This window comes from Phytophthora parasitica (genome assembly GCF_000247585.1).
Source record: "Phytophthora parasitica INRA-310 unplaced genomic scaffold supercont2.20, whole genome shotgun sequence".
In the NCBI taxonomy this organism is placed as follows: domain Eukaryota; phylum Oomycota; class Peronosporomycetes; order Peronosporales; family Peronosporaceae; genus Phytophthora; species Phytophthora nicotianae.
The window spans coordinates 714,547-739,000 of NW_008649006.1; the positions used below are offsets into that span (position 1 = coordinate 714,547).

The 24,454-nt window shown below is 51.5% G+C and overlaps 5 protein-coding genes across 8 annotated transcripts; 4 read left to right on the plus strand and 1 right to left on the minus strand.

Moving 5' to 3' along the window:
* The first annotated feature begins 493 nt into the window (after positions 1–493).
* Positions 494–3,185, plus strand: PPTG_10093 (hypothetical protein). Of its 3 annotated transcripts, XM_008905335.1 has the most exons (4): positions 494–679; positions 747–1,937; positions 2,004–2,332; positions 2,404–3,185. In XM_008905335.1, the coding sequence occupies exons 1-4, from the start codon at positions 578–580 to the stop codon at positions 3,104–3,106; spliced, it is 2,325 nt and encodes a 774-aa protein (XP_008903583.1). In that variant the 5' UTR covers positions 494–577; the 3' UTR covers positions 3,107–3,185. The 3 variants fall into 3 exon arrangements, with proteins under 3 accessions (XP_008903583.1, XP_008903584.1, XP_008903585.1); XM_008905336.1 differs by having other exon boundaries at positions 494–1,937; XM_008905337.1 differs by having other exon boundaries at positions 2,004–3,185.
* Positions 3,186–3,238: 53 nt separating this feature from the next.
* PPTG_10094 lies at positions 3,239–4,974 on the plus strand. 2 transcript variants are annotated; one of them, XM_008905338.1, is made up of 5 exons: positions 3,239–3,511; positions 3,590–3,742; positions 3,822–4,190; positions 4,270–4,449; positions 4,533–4,974. In XM_008905338.1, the coding sequence occupies exons 1-5, from the start codon at positions 3,359–3,361 to the stop codon at positions 4,602–4,604; spliced, it is 927 nt and encodes a 308-aa protein (XP_008903586.1). In that variant the 5' UTR covers positions 3,239–3,358; the 3' UTR covers positions 4,605–4,974. The 2 variants fall into 2 exon arrangements, with proteins under 2 accessions (XP_008903586.1, XP_008903587.1); XM_008905339.1 differs by having other exon boundaries at positions 3,822–4,449.
* A 55-nt stretch (positions 4,975–5,029) lies between these two features.
* PPTG_10095 (hypothetical protein) lies at positions 5,030–6,754 on the plus strand (the record flags this gene model as incomplete). Its single annotated transcript, XM_008905340.1, has 3 exons — positions 5,030–5,102; positions 5,191–6,520; positions 6,604–6,754. The coding sequence occupies 3 exons, from the start codon at positions 5,030–5,032 to the stop codon at positions 6,752–6,754; spliced, it is 1,554 nt and encodes a 517-aa protein (XP_008903588.1).
* Positions 6,755–6,987: 233 nt separating this feature from the next.
* PPTG_10096 (hypothetical protein) lies at positions 6,988–10,389 on the plus strand (the record flags this gene model as incomplete). The annotated part of the gene is made up of 1 exon (XM_008905341.1): positions 6,988–10,389. The coding sequence occupies one exon, from the start codon at positions 6,988–6,990 to the stop codon at positions 10,387–10,389; it is 3,402 nt and encodes a 1,133-aa protein (XP_008903589.1).
* A 9-nt stretch (positions 10,390–10,398) lies between these two features.
* PPTG_10097 (hypothetical protein) lies at positions 10,399–24,443 on the minus strand. Its single transcript, XM_008905342.1, has 2 exons — positions 16,096–24,443; positions 10,399–16,010 (listed from the first exon to the last, which is right to left on the minus strand). Exons 1-2 carry the CDS (start codon positions 24,328–24,330, stop codon positions 10,515–10,517), a joined length of 13,731 nt encoding a protein of 4,576 aa, XP_008903590.1. The 5' UTR covers positions 24,331–24,443; the 3' UTR covers positions 10,399–10,514.
* Between the last annotated feature and the right edge of the window lie 11 nt (positions 24,444–24,454).

Below are 24,454 nucleotides of genomic sequence, written 5' to 3' on the forward strand. Positions count from 1 at the left end.
GGCTCCAACCCCTGCCGAGCGAAGCGAAGGCGGGCTTTGCGTAGTAGTGGGGCGAGCTGGAACAGCGAGCTCCACGGGTTGGGACCAACCATGCCCACCCGCCCGCAAAGCGGGCGGCACTCGGCTAGTCTTAAACATCAACGCTAGCACGGTGTCTGTCCGTCCGTCACAAAAACCTACCAAAATATCATTGGCTGCCGAGCGAAGCGATGGCGGCCCCGATTGGCTTAAACAAGTGTTTTGCTGCCGAAGGAGGCGAGGCGGCACCTGGTGCAACCTTGCGGGACCTATGGGCCCGCCTCGGTGCAAATTACCAGCCATCCATGCGAGTAGTGCAGCGAGCCTGCGGCGAGCGGAACGGTACTAAAAAAATATGCATGCGCCTACGCCGCGAAGCGGCTGCTCTCAGTGTGAATATCAACGGTATTAACCGTGAATTGTCAACCCTAACCGCAGCATGTAATCTTTTTTTGACGGCTGCCAACAGAAATCTGGATCCTCAATTAATAAGTTTACCCACGCCCAAAAACTCAATAGCGAACTAACGACAACAGTCCGGAGCGCAGCGAGAACATCGATGTCGACGGTGGCGGATGCAGTGATCAAGGGAGCTGTTGGAGGGGCCGGCTTCCTCGCCAGCGCCTACACGCTTACCAAATTCATTGTAGCCACGCCCGTGGTGAGTATCCCAAGCAGGAGTAGATCTCTTGATGTCAACTGACGTATCTTGGTGAAAATCATCCTAGAAAATCGCGCCGCGTGGAGATGCCGAGCACGATGTGGACGTGGTACTGTGTTTCAACACGAAGAAGTTCTCGCAGGACGCGGTGGACTTCTTTGTCCAGATGGTGGAGAAGCAGAGCCATCTCATCATCGTCCCTAAGACCAAGAGCGTGCTACAAGAGCACGAAGCAGCCGACGAAAAGAAAGAAGATGCTAAACCAGAAGAGGCCTATTATCTATTAGGAGCCACACATCAAACGCTTGTTGCTACTAAGGAGAAGAAAGAGCGGGCATTGTATGGTGACGTGAGCGAGGAGCCCGTCCCCGAGCACTTCTGCTCCGGAGACCGGATTGACCTCATTCTGTTTGAACTGGGGCGCTTGAAAGTGCACCCCACTTACTATCGCCCTACAGGAAATCATGACAAAGTGGATGATGATGTGGCTATGATGCCAGAGCCGTTCCAAGATGAAGAACATGGACTCCTCCTCCAACAAGCGATGCATTCCAAGCTCCTGACAGACCACTTCCCGTTGCACGACGACAAGGAACGCAGCGAGTTAGTGGAGAAGTGGGTGAGGGAGTGGACCAAGCCTCAGCCGATCAATACTGTGCGGTCGTACTTTGGCGATGAAGTTGGTTTTTACTTCGGCTTCCTAGGGATGTACACACAGTGGCTTATGCCGCTGGCAGCGGTTGGCGTGTTGACTTTTGTGCTTGATTTCTTCCCAAGTTGGGCAGCCTATGGCCGCGGATTGTATTCACTGCTGGTGACGAGTTGGGCTACTGCGTTTTTGAAGTTTTGGAAGCGCCGCGAGAGCACCCTACGCAATGAATGGGGCATATCGACCTCAGACTCGCTGGCTCTGGAGCCCACTCGCACAGAATTCTTTGGTGAAAAGCGCTTCGACCCGGTAGAGGGATGCTACTACACTTTTTTTTCGTCTAAGGACCGCGCCAAACGCTACTTGGTGACCATTTCGGCGACAATGGCTGCGATGGCTGTTGTAACGGTGTTGATGATCCTGTACTGCTGGATGGAGGAATGGTTCGCTATTGCGTTTGTTCCAGCTACCGGATGGGATGGATTTTGGGAGTATGTGTACCTTGTGCCCTCCATCATTTACTCTATCGTGGTGTTGTATGTGGATGCAAAGTACTCCGAGCTCGCATCCTACCTGACGCAGTTTGAGAACCACCGCACTGAGAGTGATGTACGTTATGAGTCTTGACTTGTTGTTAGTGTGGGATCTAGTACTGACAGGAACGTTTTTTGCTAGTTTGCAAATGCTCGCGTGTTGAAGTTAGCGTTGTTCTACTTTGTGAACAACTTTGGATTCTTGTTCTACGTGGCGTTCAAGACTCGCGACATGGTGTTGTTGGAGCAGACTTTAAGCTCTTTGCTGATCACGAGACAGCTTTTGGGGAATTTGCAAGAGCAATTGATGCCCTACATGAGCAAAAGATCATCGTTGAAGGCTGAAGCCGGGAAGTTGGCCAAGGAAACTCACAACAAGAACGCAATTGTCGCCAAGATTGACGCAGAGCTCTTGTTCCCCACGTACGACGGGACTTTTGATGACTACTTGGAGATGTTTGTGCAGTTTGGGTACGTATCCTAGCAAAATAAAACAGTCATATCACCGCTGACCTTGATCACCGATCCTTTTATGAATGCAGACAAGTGACGCTATTCGCATCAGCGTATCCTCTTGCCTCGCTGTGGAGTCTGTTCAACAACATCATGGAGATTCGAAGTGACGGCTTCAAGCTCTGCGTGAGCTTCCGTCGAAGTCACCGAACGTCCACTCAAGGCATCGGTACTTGGTACTATGCCTTCAGTGCGCTAGGCTACCTATCAGTGATGACGAACTGTGCGATTTTCGGGCTACACTCTGGCTTCCTGCACAGACTCTTCCCTAAAATGTCGTTTGCCGGTTCGCTTGTGGCTGTCGCTATTATGGAGCACGCGATGGTGGCTGTGAAGGTCTGTGTGGAGATGTTCGTGCCCGACACGACCGCCGCAGTGGTTGAGGCGCACCGTATGAGGCGCGCGTGGCTTCGCAAGAAGGCCTCGCTTCAAGTGGAGCTGTCATCCCGTCAGCTAATGCAGACTCAAGAGTCCGAGGGCGACGAGGTTAGCAAAGCCCCACCGTCCCAAGAGGAAATTGCCGCGGCCGACGTGAATGAGTGGCTGAGTCGGGAGAAGGAGCGTCGTTTGAAGCTCGAGCGCGAGTTGAAGAGCCTGAACGATTTGTACATGGGTTGGATCCGCGAGGAGCAGACCAAGCGGAAGAAAACGGAGCTCAAGCTGGCGGCGCTCATGGAGCACGTCAAGGCGCCGCTGCATGGTATGAATGCAACCAAGGAGAGCTCGAAGTAAGTGAAGAGCGTATTAATAAGACATGGGTAACCAGGGATACCATGTCAAAAATGTACCCATTTCGAAAACGTTACCTTCATTCTGTTTTATAGGTTTCTATTCTTTTCCACAGTTTTTACATTCTTTTCGATAGGTAGAAACGACCGGTCGACGTTGGGTCAGACAAAGACAGTGAGAAAGCTGGGCAGGAGCTTCCTTGGCTTTTTGTATTCCCGCCAACAAAACAGTTGCGAATAAACGAAGCAGCAGAACATGGCGGCGAGTCAAAGTGAGCTGGACCGGCAGATTGAGCAGCTCAAGCGCTGCGAGTACCTCAAGGAGTCGGAGGTCAAGGCTCTGTGCCAGAAGGCGCGTGAGATCCTCGTGGACGAGAGCAATGTGCAGCGTATCGACGCCCCTGTGACGGTAGGGGGGAACATCTCCATTTTAAGAGAAAAATGAGGGGGAGAACTGATATTTCATATTTCTTTATTGTACGAACAGATCTGCGGTGACATCCACGGCCAGTTCTACGATCTAAAGGAGCTGTTCAATGTGGGCGGCGAATGCCCTGAGACCAACTACCTGTTCATGGGAGACTTTGTGGACCGCGGCTTCTACAGTGTCGAGACGTTCTTGCTGCTACTCGCACTCAAGGTGCATTGGTTATAAGGAGATAAGGAGAGAGAGAGAGAGAGAGAGAGAAGACGCTGACTATGTTCTTTGTATTTATTAGGTGCGATACCCGGATCGCATTACGCTGATCCGGGGCAACCACGAGAGCCGTCAGATCACCCAGGTGTACGGCTTCTACGACGAGTGCCTCCGCAAGTACGGCTCGGTGAACGTGTGGCGATACTGCACGGAAATCTTCGATTATTTAAGTTTGTCAGCTATTATCGAAGACAAGATCTTCTGCGTGCACGGCGGTTTGTCTCCGTCGATCAACACACTCGACCAGATCCGTATCATCGACCGCAAGCAGGAAGTCCCGCACGACGGTGCCATGTGCGACCTCATGTGGTCCGACCCGGAGGATATTGACGGCTGGGGACTGAGTCCTCGTGGTGCTGGATACCTTTTCGGCGGCGACGTCGTGGAAAAGGTAAGGACAAACAAACTATCTCATTGGTATCATATTCTAGAGATCTAACGTTGATTTTAACGCTCTCGTGTCATGACAGTTCAACCAGACGAACGACATCCAACTGATCTGCAGAGCCCATCAGCTCGTGATGGAGGGACACAAATCCATGTTCAACAACGCCCTGGTGACGGTCTGGTCTGCGCCCAACTACTGCTACCGATGCGGCAACGTCGCGGCTATCTTGGAGCTCGATGAGAACCTGGAGCAACGATTTAAGGTGAGAGAGCGAGATATTATTCTCTTGTTCCGTTAAACCAGAATCTGACCACAACACATATGTTGGATGTGTGTTTTCTACAGATTTTCGAGGCTGCACCGCAAGACGCACGTGGTGTGCCTGCAAAGAAGCCTGCTCCAGACTACTTCCTGTAAGGTATTTGGGTAGACCGATCGTGACCAGCGGGTGTGTGCTGCTTTAGAAGGCGCGCTTCCACTCAGCGCGACGGTGGATGGTGGGCGTTACAGCAGTCCCAGGAGATACAGAAAAGAAAAACACGGCTGAAAAGAGAAGAAGCAGTCGACGATGCATAGAGAAGGAGGGAGCTGCTGCCAGGAGCTACTTGAAGTATATTTTTTGGTTTTCGACTTCGCGGCTCAATCATGCAGATAAAAACGCCATATAGCTAGCTAGTTGCCCTGACATGGAGCCTACGAACAGTAAAGAAAGAAATACCAGGACATGAAAGGCATATCATTGCTTCTTGATGCCCTATCAACTTTCGACATTTCTCAACTTCAACATTTGACATTTTGTTATTGTCAATATTTGAGATTGTGCATTGCAACATTTGCCAGAAATGAAGGCTTGGAGTGACGAATGGAGGTGCGCGCGGCTGCAGCTGTATCTCCGCGATGAGGAGCTCTTCCAAGGTAAGTGGCAGTTTTCCAGATAGCTGAAGCGGTGGCACAGGTGATAGTGCGACTTGCATCTTAATCTGATTCGTATGGCTGTTGCTAGGAGAGACTGTAAACGTGCAAGTCAATGCGGACGTGATGCCCATATCCAGCAGCTCTAAGGCTGCTTTTACTAAGAATACAACCCAAAAAACGACAGATCAATTGCTTAATCGGTGGAGAGAACATTGTGAAGGTGCTAGGGTGCAAGTTCAGGTCGTGGAGGTCTCAGAAACCGATCCCCACGCTAGCAGCTCCACTCCATCATCCACCACGTTATTCCGGCAAGAAACGCAGATTTCTCATGTGTCAGTGACCCAATCGGAGAACGGAAGTGCGCCTACCGTGAAGCTTAAGGCTCAGTTCGACCTCAAAATCCGTCACGAGTTCTGGGCAAGAGAAGTGCTACTCATTGTGCATATTATTCCAAAGAGCACCATAGTTGGCGCTCCTGGAGACGTCAGTGACGGGAAACATGGATCTTTCGAGCCCAGAGGATCACTGGGGACCTCACTGCTTCGAGACGAATGGGCAACCTCCCAACTACTGTCCCTAACGAGAGAAGAAGCTCAGCCGACACCCGTAATGACTCGTCGTGTTGAGAAGCACGTTGTCGTGACGAAGCCGTTGCAACTTGAGGTCGAGACCCGTGAGCTGGCGACGCGACGTGTGGGGATCTTGGCTCGAGCTTTCAACGCTCACTCGACGTTGGCGTTAGCTGTGCGAGACTTGCATCTTCATCTGGACCAGTCGTTACGGCACAACGCGTCAGGCAGAGACACGACTCGCTTCCGCGTCGTGAGTGGCGATAAAGTGCCGTTTCCAGTTGTGCTTCAACCCCAAGAGCGCTTCAACTTCCTCTTCGTGCTGGAGCCAGTAGAGATAACCACGCCAGACGAGGCTCTCGAGGGGCCAGAAGGCGACGATAACAAGCACGCGAATAGCAACACGCAGAAGAAAAACAAGTCGCCCCTAACGCGTTGTTCGACGGTATCAACTCTATTAACGCTGTCCTGGCAAGCAGCAGTTTCCATGGATGCTATCATGGAGAATCGTACGATCGTGTGGTCTCCACCGCGCTCGTTTTTCTCCCTCTCAAGTGATGACGTCCAAAAGCTCATGACGTATGCGCAAGCGGGGAATATGAAGAAAGATGCGAAATCCTATGCGGATTTCAAATGTGTGCGTCTTCTTCCAGACTCAGCATTGCGAGCTACAGTATCACCTCTTTCTTCCAGTTTATCGGTCGGAAACGCAGTCACAGTGTGTGTGACGGTGGTAAACCGCTCTACACGCACCGATTTCGACTTGACACTGGTGCTCCCTTCGCAAAACGAAGATGTTCCTGATACTAGGCTTGATGTGGTGGGTTTCGAAGCTTCTCATCGCTTGGGGTAAGTTCGAAAGTTGTGTGTAATGGGCTCACCACTTCAAGGTGTGATGAGATAGAGATACTAATTTGTTTCTGGTTTTGCAGCTTGATTCGCCCGGGTACAAGCGTCAGACGAAGCTTGCACGTAGCTTTTCTCCGCTCGGGCAAGTGCCAGCTGGGGCCTCTGGTGCTGGTGGATCACTTGACACGAACTTGCTACATATCTGACGACTGGGAGGTTTTCATCAAAAACTGAACTGAGCAGTTCGTCGCGTCTTCTTGATGAGGTGCGCGCCTCTTCATGAGCGTTATGCAACATGCTAAACGGCTGACCAGCTAGCCGGTCGTGCCGTGGCATCGAGAATCAACAGCTAGTCAGCGCTCTCTAGTGGAAAAAAGAGAAGAAACCCGACGACCCTCGCCGGCTCGTGGGCTCAATTCGGTAGCAGTGCGCTTCCGACGCAGCCATCCTCCAACCACGGCGGCAAAATGGCTCGCCGTACGAGCGAAAGGCTCTCGGCGGCCTCAAGTTTTACTGCTGGTGGCAGTGTCGATGAGCGCGAGTCGTGGCTCTGCCGATCTACTATATGCGCTAGTGAGGAGGACGACAGCAATGATACAGACGCGTGCAGTTGGGCTCAGATGCAAACACCAATTCCATTCAGCATGACGCTTGCTGAGAGGAGGGATAGTGATGACTCGGACGCATGGACGGAGTTTAAGGAGACTGTGCCCAAGGAGACTGAAGAACTATCGATTCGTAAAGGGAAGCGAAAATTGCCGCTCCTTTCTGGTTTTTCGAATGCTGAGGCGCTGCGAACACAACTACCACGAAGCTCAAGTAAACAGTCTCAGATAACATGCGGTGGTACTTCGATGACGGATACGTACAAGGTCAACGCCGGGTTTGATGCCACAGGCAACGAGTTCTCGCCTTCGAGGGGCGAAATTGAGGCCAATCGAAGGAAATGGGACTTGGAGAGAAAATTACAAGACGCTGATCGAAAGGTTAACTCGGAGGAAGCAGGTGGACTTGAACGGAAGCACGATCTAAGGCCCGTTGCTCTCACTGTTGCTGAGGCAGAAGCCAACCGACGGAAATGGGGCCTGGAGAGACGACTACAAGACTCGGCTGGGGCTGGGGCCTCAGTCGATTCGACCAGTGGATCAGATAGAAAACGTGATTTTAAACAAAAGCTCCAGAGCTTGAATCCTTTTGCGATGAAGATGACTCCCACTTTCACCTATGCGGCTGAAGTGGAGGCCGATCAACGAAAATGGGACCTTGAACGAAGATTGCATGACGAGCACCGAATCGATGCACTGGTAAATGTGGCTAATGGATCTGAACAAAACTGTGAATTACAGCCAAAATTACCGACCTTGAACCCTCGTACAATGACGGTCAAGCCTGGTGTCCCCTCTCCGACCGAGGTGGAGGCTAATCGACGTAAATGGGACCTGGAGAGAAGGCTGTATGATGAGTCAGTGAATTCACCGCAGAAACGTGGTCTAAGACGGAAGCTAGAGAGCTTGAACCCTTTTGTAATTAATCCCGTCATCCCCTCTGCAGATGAAGTGGAAGCGAATCGACGGAAATGGGATCTCGAGAGGCAATTACAAGATGGAAATCACGTGGATGTGAGTGGACTTGAGCGACAAGGTAACTCGACACATAAACTGCAGCCTTTAAAACTCGTTGCTTCCTTTGTACCTGGCACGGCGTCAAGCAGGTCAAAGCGAAATATTGAGAGCAAGGTGAGCAGCTCGGAAACTCAACTCGAGTTGAAAGTGCAAATGGTAGGTAGCGAAGGATCAGGGCACAAATTTGAACTCGAAGTATTATCCAGTCCTCTCGTTGCTAGACGTGGAGAACAACTTGGTTTCGAGATAAGCGAGTCGTTGACCTATTTGATCCTATTTTCCAGTACTGCTGTACTGCACTGCACGATATTTAACTTCAGTTTGGAGCTACGGCAATTTTTACGAATCGACATGTACCCGTTCGGCATACTAATGTTGCTAAGCTGGACGTTTGTGGGTTTAGTTCAGTTCGTCGGAGGGCTGGCTGGTGATATTGTACGCGATCGAGTGCTACTTCTGCGACGGACTGCTGTGTTGTGGGGCGTCGCTGTTGTGGCATTTCATGTAGCAGCCTTCCAAATGTCGTCTCTGATATCTTCAATGAGCTTGGTGTCAGGATTATTGTGTGCTGGTGTAGCATACGGTATCACGTGCCCGAATGTGATTGCTCTGGGTGTGGAATCGAAGCTGTGCAACTGCGAAACATTGTCCACCCCGTTATCGCCGGAGGATGATGAAGACAGCAGCAGCGAAGAAGAAGATAGTTCAGCAGAAAGTGAAGCATCATATCTATCAGATGTCTCAAGTACAATGTCTGAGCAGCAGCATTACTGCGATTTTGGAAGCCACAACTTCTTCAGTGGTTGCTTTGCTGCGAGGTTAGCTGGTTCTGTACTTGTGCAAGGGTATTATTTTTTGTTGGTGGATGTGGAAACGTTTTCAGTCGAGAACGTACAGACGACTGTGGAAGCGCGTGGATTTCACTGTATGCTTCTAATGAGCTTCGGCCTGATGGCATCTCTGATCTACTTTTGCTTTCAATCGTGGAACTACTGCCATTATGGTGAATCTCGTACGCTGTGGGAAAGCACTGATGAAGAGAAGCTCGAGCGTAAACTTGCTACTCTGGAGCAGAGTTTTAATTCTTCAATTGAATATGTTTGGACGTGGAGCTGGACGAACCTGGTTCATCTATGCAACCGCGTGCTGGTGGGCTATGCGCTGCTAGCCTTTGTGCTAATGACATTAATCGGCTGCGGTTTTTCTTTGGTCGTGGTGCTGCTAGCCTCCCAAACTTCACTTTCTGTTCGTTTGGTGGCATTTTTGCTTACCGTGATGGGTTGGCTACTTACCATGGTGGCGAGCTCACGGCAACTAAATCCAACGAAGAAACAGCTTGTTCGTGTGTGCCGTCGACTGGGTTTGCGCTCACGTCAGCTGTATTTGGCCATTTTCGCGGTCGCCTTCATCTGTGTTTCGGGTTGTGTTGCATTCCTACGTGCGCAACTGTATTCGTCCATGCTAGTTCAAGTATGCCAAACTCGGCTGTTGATCCCTGGCACAACAAATACGCTTTTCAACCCGGAGTTGCTGGGCACTGCGGTTGGAACGTCGTCTCTGCTGTTTATTGGTCTCTCTCGAGTGCTGAACAAGACTTCATCAGCTTCTGAGTCTGTCGCTTCCGAGCTCGCGTCGACAAAAGCCAATATATTCGCACCATCGACGTTTATGATGCCTGTCCAGAAGTCATGGAAGCAATCGCTCTACGTGCAGTTGCCATCAATGGCGTCTTGCCCACCAGTAACGAGAATGTGCTTCGCGATGCTGCTCTACCTTGTCAGCGTGTTTCTATCAAGTGTGGTGGAACTCTATCGTCGTCAAGCAGGGGTGAGCCCTTCCATACTACCACGAAGTTGTGGAGCTGTGTACTCGGAATTTACATTCATCTGGACATCGCCGTATATGATGCTGCTGGGTGCGTCCGATGCGCTCTTCCGTGTGAGCCTACAGGAAGCCTGCAATGATCTAGTACGAGGTTCCTTCAGTTCCTCAAAGTCTCGGCGTTGGGCTGGAACAGTGCAAGGTGCAATCTCGTTGGCCGAGGCGCTGGGCTACACAACAGCTCTTTCACTTATTGCAGTGCTTTCGCGGTGGCTTTTCCAGCCTGAGCCTTCAGATATGGCTCTCTTCTTCTTACTACTCACGACGGTGGTCGCTCTGACACATGCAATGCTCAACCGGATCGCAGCCCGAGCACAGACTTACCAACGTTTATATTTCTCAATACGTCGCAACTCAACGAGGTAGGCGAATAGATGCACATGCAAAAGTATTTATTCCAACACGATAGTAGTGTTTGTCAAAGTTTTTTTTTTCACACCTTAAACCTGTGCGCATGCATATACGCAACCTACATTGATTTGATCAACCGCTTACAGCCACGGAGACCACGTGGGGTACATTTCCTGCTGGCGCTCTGGACTCGTAGCAATTTCCAACAATTCTTGCACACTCCTTCCTCGAGAAGATTCGACATTGTCTTTCTTGAGCGAGACACCACGAATCCTCTCGAGCACGAGACTAACATTTGCCTCCACTCGCTGCTGTACTTGAGACTCCACGCGGCGCTGCGCCGGCGAAGCTGGGCCTGACGATCCACCGGGCGACGACGTGCGTCCAGTACCTTGCGGGTCAAGGGATAGAAGTCGGGTTTTTGACGCATGCCACGACAGCAAGTCGTCCCTGAAGAAGAGACACAACTGGTTGCTCAATACGTCCTCCTCGCTCGTCAGAGCTTCCGCAGCTGCCGTCATCCCCACGCTAAATGGTCCCTGTACACCAGGGCGCGTCATAAAGTTGTGGAGGTTGCGAGTAAGGCGGAATGGCATCGTCGTCGCCGCTTCCAAAATCCCGCTACTCGCATATCCAGGACGCAGCTCAGTGCTCACAACGCGTCCTGTTCGTCGTGAGAAGAGCACACGGTGCGGGGCGCGGTCCCCAACAAACAGGGCGTACGACAAGAAGCTTGAAAGTGCCAGATGCTTGGTAAACTCGCTACGGAACTGGAAATACGCGTCGCTGTGAGCTGAGATGCCGTGCACATACTTGGCCAAAAGCGTCTCCGGTACGTGCTCGTTGCAGATCTCCTGGAAAGCATGGGCCTTGGCCTGCCCGACACGTTCCTCTTCCTGTTTGCCCGAGTCATTTCCTGCTCCCGCCGCAGCGTACGCGTCGCTAACACGCTCGCGATACAATTCCACCGGAAGGTCTGGATCCTTGTTCTCGATCTGACAGTCCAGCTCGTAGATTTCACCAAGCGTGACAAAGTCGCGATTGTCTTCAAGTAGTCGCACCCGCGGCGTCAGTGGAATCACCTTCGGTACGTGGAAGACCGTATTGCGCTTCTTGGTTTCCTTATGTCGGAGTAGCAGTCGATTCAATAGCAAATACATCTGCATCATCCGCTCATCAGTGCGGGTGATGTGTGTCATCGCATACTGCACCAAGAAGTAGTAGGTCCGGCCGTCGCTGCCACCCATTGCTACACGTCGTTGAGTAAATCCATTGCGCAGTAGAACACCCACCGTGCTCTTGAAGTGTTGGATGCGTGCATGTAGATCCTTAATAGGCTCACTGTCCGACACATATTGGCCCGGAACCTCCATATTGGAGCTGCTGAGTTCCATCAAATGACGGCTGCATTGCTCAAGGTAGAGCTTCCCAGCGTTCCGTTTGCCCACTTTTTTCACGTGCAACTGCAACAGACTCTTCCATCTCTTCAAGCGGTTCATGATCTCATAGAGAGTCGTGGCCGCCCCAACGTGCTGAGCATCGTCGTCCTCAAGTGGGGTAAAGTCGCGCTCAAATGCGGCCTTGAACTCCTCCACAAACGCCTCGTGCTTTTCATTCTTCTGGTGGGGCTGCAACACAAATAGTTTACGGCATACTCTCGCAAGTGCAGCACGCAACATCTTCGGTACAGACTCCGTCTTGGTCAGTCTAGGTAGCTGATAACACTTCAGTAATAGCGCATGAACCGCTGTGAGAAGCTCTTCTTCCGGCTCTGGCCGGAACCGGGTGATCATCTCTTCCAACATACACTCCATTTCAAACGTAAGGGAGTCATGTGATCTGCGCAAGAAGTTCAACAGGTCTTCGGTGTACTGCACTGGACCAACTTCAGCCTTCAACGAGTGTCCATCGCCGCCGTTATTGCGAACCTTTTCAGTCCACGCTTCCAGCGTCAACACGACACTGGGTGATGCGTTGAAAGCAGCAGGCGTTGGTCGAGGAGGTCCAACAAGACCTGGAACTTCTTCGACCTGAGCGACTGGCATGGTGATAGGAACTCCAACAACATGTCCCGACTTCGTCCTGTAGTACGTACGCGATCCAGCCGGAGATGATGCACTCGCAGAAGGTGATACTCCCGACGCTAACCGCTGGTTGGCAAGCATTGCGTTGTCACGGTTCTCCAGGAAGAAAGCTCGCATTGTGTAGTACAACGCCTGCGGGAATTTTGCAGAGAGACCGCGTAGCAAACCCCGGATCTGAGGAGCTTCCGGACGACCGAGAGCCATGAGCAACTGCGGGATCCAGATGATCCAGATCCAGATAGGCAACTGCTTTCCATGCGTCTCGAATGCTTGAATAAGTACTCCACGTCGGTCGTCCATGTTCAACAGCCAGAGTACACGCGCAATCATGAGTCGTGCCGAATTGCATCGATGGTGAATTGCCTGCAAGTAGCACGCAATGGTTTGCGAGGCCAAAGCGAGATCTTTCCGAACGAGGAACAACCGGTAGCAGTAGTGTCCCCACGACAGCCATCCTTTGCCGTAGCTATCGCAAATTTGCAGACAATGTGAGAACGTCTTGTTGGCTTCAGGAAGAGATCCCTGTGCCTCCAAGAAGAGCGCCTTCAGTCTGAACATTTCCGCCTTTTGTCGCAGACTGAAGTAGTCCAGGTTGGTCGTGTTCAGGATACTCAGTCCGCCCGAGTACTCAGTGGCACTCTCGTAGCAAATGCTCACTTGTTCACGAAGCTTTGAGAAGGCGTCCTGTACGTCCATGGCCGGAACAGAGTAGAGTTTCGCTAGAGCGCCGAGACACACATCGGGTAGTCTTTGCTTGCGTGCTGTGTGCGCAAGTTTGATAACGGACCACGGACTGTCATGCATACATGCAAGCACTTGAGCATCGCTCCACGCAAACGTAGTCTTGACCACTTGGAACATGTGCGACCTCCATGTAAGAATGTCATCCCACAGAAGAATAGGCTCCCACTTGTTCGGTAAGCGCTCTCGCCACGTATTAATGGACGGCTTGAGATTCGGCAGCGCCGCGTGTTGTGCGCTCGCAGACTTAATATCTTCCATCATCTGGATCGATTCTTTTACCTCCACAAACTTGTGAAACAAGTGCATCAGCGGCAAGTGTGCACGAGAAAGGATACGTGGCAGTCCTTGCCACTGATGAAGCGCCAGCTCGGCCGTTTGAGAGGCTAGAGTATCGATGGCACTGCGCTTATCAGCATCGAGAATCGAGATATATAATCGCTGTAGACGGGTCTGTGGACATCCGAGCTCTGCTGACGACTGCATCGATGGTGATAACAGCAATTGCTTCGCTGAAGCCCAGTCTCCACGTTTCCACGCGCAGTCAAGTAACAACTCTTGATTCTGTGTTGACTTGGCAAAATCATTCATAAGCTGCCACTGGCACAGTTGCTTGGCACACCCCACCCAGCGCTCCTCCCACAATCTCAACTCGAAAAGGTTCACATCCTCGACGCTAACACGGCCGCTTTGAGCATTGGATAGTGCGTGGAAATACTCCTCCTGCGCTTCGTGCACGCAGCCAAGCGCTTCTAGCGTCAGCGCAGTGCGCGTCTCGGGTTGCGCAATGTTTTCAATACTCAAACCAATACGCAGATCATCCTCGCTAAGCTGCTTGTAGATAGCACTGAGGGCCTCAATCCATCGCAGTCTGCTTTCAACACTCAGGTCAGATTTCTCGACCTGGAATTCGCACAGTCTGATAGCACAGCTCCACACGTCGTAGGCTGATGCAATGTGCAGCACAAGCTCAGGTGTCATCACTGGAGCACTTGGGCTAGTGTTCACAATGCCCTTCATCAGAGTTTGGACGACGTTCGTGCGGCGAGGGGTAGACGCGCCTAATGGCACGTTCAGATCGCGTTTGTTGTACTTCGAAGCCAGAATCTTCAGCAACTGACCAGACACCTGTGATTGATCTGTCTCCTGCAGTAATCCCCATACAGCACTGAACAAACTCACCCACAGTTCCTTCGCTAGCTCCAAATCGATGTGCGCTAAGTCACGCAACGCCAATGTGAGCTCCGACGCCTTGATCTGGCCATAGGTTTCCAGGAATTCACCATGGGCTGGAGTTTTTGGGGTAGTATTCTCCGAAGTCAGCATCGTCGTAACAGAAAGCAACGCGTTCGGGGAGATAGCCGCCATTAGCGTTTCAATCGCGATGACGGGCCAGTATCTCGTTCCGCAGGCTTGCCAATCTTGACGTAGTACAAGCTGGAGCCGTGCAACGGGTCCAGGACCTGTAACCGCGAAGAAAATCTGCAGGAACTTCTCACGTGTCTTTGGGTCTGGAGCAAGTAGCCCTGCCATGAAGTGTGTCGTGAGGCTATGACTCTGAGGGGTAGGACTTAAATGCAACTGAGGCGCTTGTTGTTTTGAATCTTCAGTCGGTGGTTCGCATAGCTTGAGAACCAACTGATAGTACTCCTCGTTGAGAGGAAGAGCAGAGATCTCATTAAGGCGATCAAACGTCGCCATCTTGCTCAGCAGGGTCATCTTGTCTTTTGCTGACAAGACCTGGTGACACGGGTCTGTAGATGCAATCATTTTGGCCACAATTCTCGTAATTTGCAGCAGAAGAGGAATGTTGTATGATCCCTCCAGACAGTGCACCAGCAAATTCGTGTACAGTCGACGGTGCTCGGCAGCTGTAAACGTGCATTTTGCCAATAGCGCATAGCACAAGACAAGCAGTTCAATCGGCCTCTTCCCGTTGCCACCAACAAACCCACTTCTCGCTGAGACCTGATTTGCAGAGACACCCATCTTTTTCTTCATCGCATTTCCTGCCTTCGAATTTGAGGAGTCGCTTCCTAGTGAATCGTTGGCACTGCTCTTCTTCTTCGACGTCGCCTTTTCTCCTGAAGCATCGCGTTTCATGACATGCCGCACGACATTATTTACCGCTAGGTTTGACCGTCCGGACTGCATTTGATTCCACTCGTTTATGATTGCCAATGACGGTGTGGCCATCACTCGGTTCCGTCCAAAAGAATCCACAATCGCTTGTCCACTTTCCACTCCCATCGCTGCACCATTGGTACCTCCATGCTTTCCACCGTGGGAACCTCCACCTGCAGTAGCTGCTGACTGAATCAAATGTTCACGTGTAAATCGCTGCGCCAGCTTCAACAGTGCAGGAGCAAAGTGATCCACGAACTCAGGAGTAATCTCGGCGAGACCGCTCAGCAGCTTGAGAGTAAACTCACCAGGATAGCTCGAAGGCGACACAACCGCCCGCGGATGTTGAGAAATCAACAAACGCATACGTGCTGCCTCGTGGTTGATCAACGGATTGATGCCACTTGGGTCTTTTTGGTGTTTGCCAGCGTGGGCATGACCCGCAGCGGCATTGCTTCCAGCTGCTCCCTGCTTGTCAGGTTTAGATCCAGAGGCATTCTGTGCTGCGGTCTTCCCCTTAGCCTTCGAACCTGCAGCGCCTGGTCCCCCTGACAAAGCCACACCACCTGCACCTAACTCTTGTTGGAAAATTGCAGCACTCACAAGACGCTCATTGATGATCTCGCGAAGCCACGGGTAGAATTTGCACACAACCAATGGTTGAGGGGCACGAGATGGAGGATATAACTGCTCAGGCAAATCAGAGGGACGACACAATACAGGGTTGAGCCATCCTATAAGAGCTTACCAAAACAAATGAAACAGCACGTACCTCTGTCATTCGGCGTAGAAACTTGGTCAGACTCGCTTGGATTTCATGGTTCTGACGGTCAAAACACGGCTCCAGCAGCTTCATAATACGTGGTGCGTACTGAATCACATACGGCACTGGACGCTTGGACTTAGTAACGACCTCGGGAGTGATTAAGGAGTTCAAAATACCCAGCACAGCGTCGAGGATTGCCAGTGAAGACAAAGGTGCGCCCTTCGGAACAACAAAGAACGGGGGCATCACTGTCGGTGGCGGTGGGGCCGGAATCGGAACTTGCTGTCCTGTACCTCCGGCAGCAGCTGCAGCAGCGTTCATACTTGCCTGCACCTGTTGCTGTTGCCGAATCACAGTCTCCGCAGTGACAGCGATAAGCTTGTCAAAGTAGGAAAAGCGAATAGAAGCAGATGGCCAGAGGCGAAGGGCCTTGTCGAACAGCTCACCGCAAGTTTTCGCCAATCGACTCGTCTCCTGCTTGTCCGCAGACGCTAGAGCAAAACGAAAAGCAAAGTTGATCACCAGATCCACCATAGCGCCACTCAACTCAAAGTCGTCCTCACTGCTCGCAACTCGATTCGCCTCCGAAGACGGAGATGCCGCCGTTTGACCTTGCTGTTGACCTGACCCGGAACTGGACGTCTGTGTTGGAACTTGAATCTGCAGCGACGTAGATCCCTCCGTTTTTGTACTCAACTGAGTATTCACCACCGTCGCCTCTGCCGTATCAGTTCCTCCAGTTGTCAACACTTTCCGTTTCTTCACAGCATGATCATCTGGAGACTTTTCTGAAGCTGTGATCATGGCGGATGGACTCCGCTTTAGATCTCCACGTGGGGTTGACGCCTTGGGCGTAGAAGAAGCACCACGTATCGCCATCCGATCTTGACGTGTTTGCTCCCACGAAATAACCAAATCCACAATGTTCACTGCAAGCCTGCGATTATCTGGCGTACTGCTCGGAGGAATGGCCAAGCGGTTTAGCGAATTCACCATGAGAGGTACAAACTGGCCGCGGAATGGATAAAACAGGGCTGGGTGTCGAACAATCAAAAACCAAATGTGCACAAGTTGTCCAAGTACATGGCCTTCTTCGTAGGCGATTTTCTTCGTCCATTTTATCGCCTTGATAAACTCGTTCGACGGCAGGCGACTTGGCAAAGCAGGCAGAAGAATGTCAAAAGCTTTGCGAACGAGAAAACGCGCATCCATCTCATGCGTGCGCAACAGTGCAACATACACTTGCAACACAATTTTGGGCGGAGTATCGTAGACTGAGATGAACCGACACACATTCACGTACGCCCAGAGCTTCGACGTCAAGTCGTGCGCCTTCAAATGGTTCCACGCAAACTTGATCACTTCCTTCCGATGGTCGGTCACATACTTGCTCATGTGCTGAATAAGCAGTGTACCAAGCTTGAGCAACTCAATTCGAAGACTTTGCATTGCGTCCGGTGAATATTCTTTGCTCGCCAAAATCTCTCGAAGCATCCACATGACGGTGTCGAGGTCCATGACATCAATATTGTCTACGCCTGGGTCCTCAAACGATGCTGTCAGCACGGGCATGATCAACAACTGAACAGCATGCACCTTGAGTTCCTCAGAGGCACCAGGTTCGCGAAGCATCCGCAGGAACAACCGGATGAGGTTGCGTTTGTTTGCAGCGGTGTACTTGGCTGCAACCTCCTCGCGATAGAACGTCTGCAAAAAGCTGAAGTCGAAGGGCGTTCGGTGCAAGAACACCGACACCATGTCCAGCAGCACTTGCACGTCTTCTGGCTTCGCACGACTGTACGTGATCATACACTTGATCAGCAGCTTCGATTCTAGATGGAACTTAATAGGCAGTCGATCTTGCGCAACAAGCCGCTGCACGCGTGCCGACGACCGCCAAAGCTTCCGCAAAGCATCGATTATCACCGTCTGCGACGCCAGCCACGTCGGATGGAGCTTGCTTATTGATCGAACAAGTCGCAATCCCTGGTAATGCAGCTCCAGCGCCTCTTGCTGAGCCTTAGACGCGAATGGTCCGCCACTAACAGCAGCTGAGTTGCTGCCCAAAGCCAACGACGACGCCAACCCTTGGCTCTGCGCACGGGCTATCTTTGCCTGAGCTTGAGCATTCGCACGGTGCACGTATGTCGCTTGCGCCTGTTTCGCCTCTTCCTGCGCTTGCATCGGCTTCAATCCTCGTGCTTGTGCCGTGGCGAGCGCTTGTGCATGCACCTTCTGAGCATTCACTTGGATTTGAGCTTGAAGTTGCTGAGCTTGCTGCTGCGTGACCAGCGAACTCATCGCAGGATTGGGCAACGAGGCTTGCATAGCTGCTGACGAAATGTGACTCTGGGCTTTGGCGATGTAGTCTTTGCTGGCGAACTGAGCTTTAGCCTGGGCTTGAACCAGGGACAGTCCTTGTGCCTGGGCTGCTGCTAGTGTCTGCGCGTGCAGCTTTTGCGCGTTGGCCTGGATCTGAACTTGAGACTGCACCTTCAACGCCTGCTGCGCGTTCACTTGGGCCTGAGCTTTCACTACATACGCTGCACGAGCTTGCACTCCGCGAGCCTCCGCCGCAGATGCTGTCATCCCTTGAGCTTGGGCCGTCGCAACTGCCTGTGCTGCCGCTTTCTGCGCATTCAACTGAATCTGAGCCTGCATCTTGGCGTCGCTTGACACATCTACTCCACCCTTCACTTCAGAAGCATTGATCTTAAGTGCAGCATTAAACGTTGCCTCCACCACGGACTCTGCTCCACCGTCACCGATAATGACTGCATGTAGAGGGGCTGCTTCGGGTACCTTGATGAGCTGTTGGAACAGCGATGAGTACTTCACTTCAACCAAATGCTCGCGCTTCAGAAAGAACGATACGGTCATAGACGCGTAACGATTCAAGAAACGAGTCAGCGGAATCCGATACGGTGAACTCATTTTGCCATAGCTTCCGTACTTCGGCAACACAGCCTCCAGATCCACCACACAATTAATAAGCGGTTCCAGAAACGCATCGTTCGGAGGTAGCAGGTGAAAGAGGTCTACAATCGCTGCAGCAACAGCAGGCTCCTCGCCGCGCTTCCAAATTCCAGCTTTAATGATTCGATCTGGATCGCGCCACTGCTTCAGGTGCTCTAGCAACTTTTCCCCGAGTGTCACGTTAAAACAACTACTGAGTAGTGTCAACAAACGTGACAATCCTTCGAGTAATGGCAGGTTCAACTTCCGGTAGTCTGCCAAATTAAGAAGTACTGGTCGCAAGCACTGCTGCAGAAGCTCCTTGGGAAGAAACACATCCTTGTTCTGCTTGTTCAGCTGGATGACGTCCGTCAGCGCATCCTGAGCTACCTGCACCAGCTCTGGAGGCTGGCCAGTCAGGTACCGGAAAAACACGCCCACGAAGCGATTACGGTACTCAGGATGTTGATTCAGATCGTTGGGTGCTGCAAGAAAGGCTGCACGAAGAAGTTTGGCGGCCGCAATGCGCAGCTCACATGCTTGAGAAAGCCCAAACGGATATTCCTGAGCTGATACACCGGAACCTGGGATACCAGCCGTTGCACCTCCAGCATTACTTGGGCTCTCAGCCCCAACCATAGCAACTCCGTCGCGCTGAGAGTCCTCCGAAATAAGCTTCCATACTTCTTGGAGGAATACCATAATCTCTTTCGTCAACGAGAAAATCGGGGGCTTCAGTGACAACGCGTACGCCATAGCATCCACATAACCTGTCCTAGTGTTGCTGGGCAACATGCGAAGATTACACCCAGTGATCTGCTTGCTGATCAACTGGTTGTACGGGTACAGCAATGCTGAAGCCGTACTTTCCTGCAAGGACGCGATTGTGTTAATACACTGTTTGGCATATTGTCGTGTTGGTGCCTTCGGACTCAGAAACTCCACAACGAGCATCTGGAACACTTCTGTATCCTGGAAGGCAACGCACGACATGAAGTCCTTTTTCTTGGAATCATCGTCGCCAAGCTGCTCCGCGTACCCCGAACGAACCTTCCAACCTGTCTTCACAACATTTACCATCGCCTCCCCGGTCTCAGCACTAACGGTCGCACTCACTTCTGGTGGGTGGTCGGATAGTACGAAGAATAACGCCTTGATAATAGTGAGCTCGTTTTCATGACACCACTGAGGTTCCAACAAATCCACAAGAAGCTGGAGTCCAATTGCACCGCCAAGCTTCTGACGCCAGCTTCCTTTATCGTAACAACCATGCGAAAACACCTCACACATGCAGTTAAACAATGCGCCCCCGCGCTCCACAGCCAGCCGCGGTGAGTCGAATCGATCGATTGCTGTCTTGATGATCAATGTGGTAACCTCTTTCGCTGCATCGACAACCTGTTGGTCCGGCGAGCTCAACGCAACGGAGACTGCTTGCACATACGAATAAAAATCATTCGTCACATCTGCCTCCATCATGTTTGAGGTTCCATACGCAGCTTGGCGCAGCGTCTCAATTCGTTTTGTTGTCGCCAAATGTCGGCCAGGTGATAGTCCCCTTGTCGCTGCGTACAATGTTGACGCATGCAGCGATGAAAGCACAGCGAAATCTGGCTGATCTCGTGAGCAATTGGCTAAGGTTAGCACTGTTAAGTGTCCAGCAATGCCATCCAGCACCTTTTTCGCCTCCATACCCACGTCAACATCCACCACTGTCTCGAACAAGACCTGCAGGAGCTGCAAACGTGTAACTCGCAGAGCCTCCTGTGACATAATCTTCCGCATTGGCTCCACATTCTGCGCAGCTACATCCCCTCTATCTGTTTCAACCAAGTCAGCATTCGCGAAGTAGTTAACGTTGAGAGACACTACTGCCGCACGAGAAACAAACATAAACGCACAACGCTTGTGCTGCAGAATCGATCCACGGATTTTCGCCATCGTTTCGGTCTCCAAATGAAGAGTCTTGTCATCTTTCTCCAGCAAGAATGCAGGTCCAGCCAGGTTTTCGCCTTCCTCAAACTCGTCGACGTCCGCAAGCCGCGAGTCGGTCTTACTGACGTTATTGCGATCTGTTGATGTATTTCGCAGATACGCACGAAGTACTTTTGTGGCTTGCGCAACTAGTACGTCCATCTTCATTGGAAATATGCCGCTCGGAGCGAGTGCGACGCCATCACCCTTCATGTTAATATTCATACTGTCGCCCTCTTCGCCCCACTGAAACGTGAACGTTAGCCCCGTGAACGAATGTTCATGGTAATCGAGGTTCAGTGGATCCATGAGATACTGACGATTTCGTCCACCGATTTTCCCCAAAATCCGCATAGCTAACTCGCCGTACGGGTACGGCGGCGGGATGAGATGCGTATTCAACGCCTCGATTATCTCCGTCAGCAGCCGGTCCTGGGACGTCATGATTGGGTACAAAAAGTCTGGATTCAGATTGTCCACCCAAAACTCGAGCGTTCGCAAGCCCAAGTACGCGAGCTCACCCCGCGATAGTATTGCTCGCACCACTGACTTCATCAGAGACGGGAGGTACTGCAGCAACGAGCTCAGGCGTGCAGGAATCGTTAGACACAGCTCCAAAAGAACTTCTTGCATCGCCGGTTTGCCGATATGTTTCTGTAATCGCATAAGCGCTGACAGCACACCTGGCAACAGCGGGAAGACCTCCTTGTAGAAGTTTTCATACTTTCCACCAGAGATTGATCGGAACAGCGCGCGCAGCAAAAGCAAATAGTTGTCCGGGTGCTTCGTAAATGTCGCTTGCTTCAGACACGACTCGATAATCGTTCGCAAATGCGGGAACAGCGCCGACTCATTCGACTTGAACAGTGTGACCGAGCCGAAGACAATCTTGAACAATCGAAGCACTATCGAAGCGCGGTCTACTTGCGGTACAGGCCGCATCTTTTCAAACTGCAGAATCTCGATCGCCATCACCTTATCCACTCGTTTAGTATCAGGTAGGTCACCTTCCGCCTCAACACTTAGATCCTTCATCTGTGTAATTAAAAACTTGAGCAGAATTTCAGCAAACCAGCAGCTCACATTCGAATTAGCCAAGAAATGCTGGGGTATCGTCAGGATAGCATGATCTTGGAGTATGCACTCATAGAGCAGCTCGATGTTTGAGATGAAAAGATCCCGGAAATCTGCTGCTTCCAATACGGTGAAAGCGCCAGCGAAATGATCCAGCATTTGCTTTTCCTCTGACAAGGTGTTATCCGATAACGTGTACAATATAAAACAGCGCAGTCCGTTTCGAAGCACCTTCGCGATAAGTAAACGTTCGTCATCAGTCAAAGGATACACATGCTCACTTCCACTTCCAGATGCCCGACCGGATACACCTCCAACATCCACAGAATGTACCGATCGAATCCCCTGTGAAGTCGATACAGACACTATACCACTTGCATCTGCTGTATTAGCGTCAACGGTGGACAAATCCTTTGCAAGAGGATTTCGATAATTAGCTGTACACCATATTACAGCACGGATACCGAGGATCATCGTACGAAGCAGTGACTTAATGTCACGAATACTCGGCTCTTCCTCTGAGATAGAATCCGCGGGCCGCTGAACTCGCATATACGGCAACAGTAAAGCCTCCAGCTTCCTCTCGTATTGTGTCTTCTGTACAACTTCTTTTGGCAGCAGACTCGATTGCTTGATTTTATCCATTGCACCTCCTTCCAGTAGATCGCTGCGGTCACTGGCGGACTTGTTCCGTAATGTTGTAGCAAGAGCTACAGGCAGGTTCGCTAACGTCGTGCCGAACTTCCCGGAGATAATTAACAAAATACGAGACAAGATATTGCGTCCTTTCCATGCGTCAGCGTCCTCGTTCTTCGCACTGATATCAACGAGGTTGAGCAGCAGTCGAATGCTAGTAGTCTGTATCGAGATTGGCAGCGTCGGGTCGTGGATTCGCTTGCCGTAAAAGTCCACAATTGCGCTCACCTGCGTCAACGTCAGCATATCTCGAACGTGATGAATCATATCTGCTAGTGTGGAGTATGCCAGTGGCCGAATCTGGTAGAAACTGCAACGTCCTTTGCCGATAAGAACATCATCATTCATGAGAAGCTCTAGCTGTGGGTAAAAGCCTCGCCGAAAATCCGTCGAGATGATGTGCCTCGCGGCCACAAAAATGTCTTTCCGAAGTACGAAGGCGTCTTTCGGGCAGGCAATAAGTAACTTTACAGTGTTTTCGCAGATGGCATCCTGAAACGGACGCATAAGGTTGGCACATCCACGCAGCAAGTACGTCACGAAAGACAGCGTCTTCACTTGGCAATCCAAAAAATCCAAATAGCGCGATGGATGAGTAGTAGCAGCCGTGTCTGGAGCACGTAATGCCAGCGCTGACATCATCAACGGCACTAATACTGGGATATAACTTTCGATGTAGCTCGGATAGCACTGGAACAGCAGCATAATGATCAACGGCAGCTCCGAAATAGTCTTGAACGATTCCAAATTGCTGCAGATAGGCTCATCCGTAGCTGAGTCGCCACTAGGAGCAGTAGCAGTATTAGCAGTCGTAGTTTCAGTCGCTGCTTTCGTAGAATCTGCAGTAGTTTCTGTTGCAGTTGCGCTAGCCTCACCAGCACTGGCACTTGTAGTTGCCTGAGGTACCGGTGTCTCTGCTTTGGCAGCTTCCGTCGTAGCAGCACTCGCCGACTCAGACCCAGATGGCGTAGCTTCCTTCGCTCCTTCTGCAACAGGTGTAGCTGAAGATACTGCAGTTTTAGCAGCAGTAGGCGTTGTACCTGCTGACACGGTGCTGCTGGACTTGTGCGTCTCTGGCGGGCCACTGAACTGCTTCTTCATAGTCGCCTGCAGATTCTTGTACATTAGCTGGACGAGCTCTAGGAATGGTTGTACCTCGTTACGCAAGGCTGGGCGGTAGTTGCGGTGCAGATCGAATAGCGTCTTAAGCGCGATGAGCGCGTTGTCCTCGTTATCTTTCTGCAAAACCTCCATGAGCAGCTGCAGCAGCTGAGCCACATACGGTCGCAGCGCCTCATTGCTCGGCAATCGGTTCAAGATCTGCAGCAGCACCTTGCGACAGCGGTTCTGCATCGTGGCGCGAAGCTGTGGCGGTAGTTTGGTTTGCAGCAGTCCCTTCCAGACCGGGAATAGCGCCTCGAGGATGCGGCCCAGCTGCGGCGTGTGCAAGATCTCGGCGCGGCGGTACAGGTCCACCAGCTCCTTCAGCACGGCATCTGTGTCGCCGTCCACCAGCTTCTGGCGCACCACGTCGACGTTCATCGTCGTCCCTTGGCGTCAGCCACCTTCACGCCGATCGGGATTTCGAGTATGGGTTTTGCGCTCCTGTAGAAGATTAGTTAAAACATGCTGATTGGCTGATGTCCTAAAATTTGCCAATTTTCAA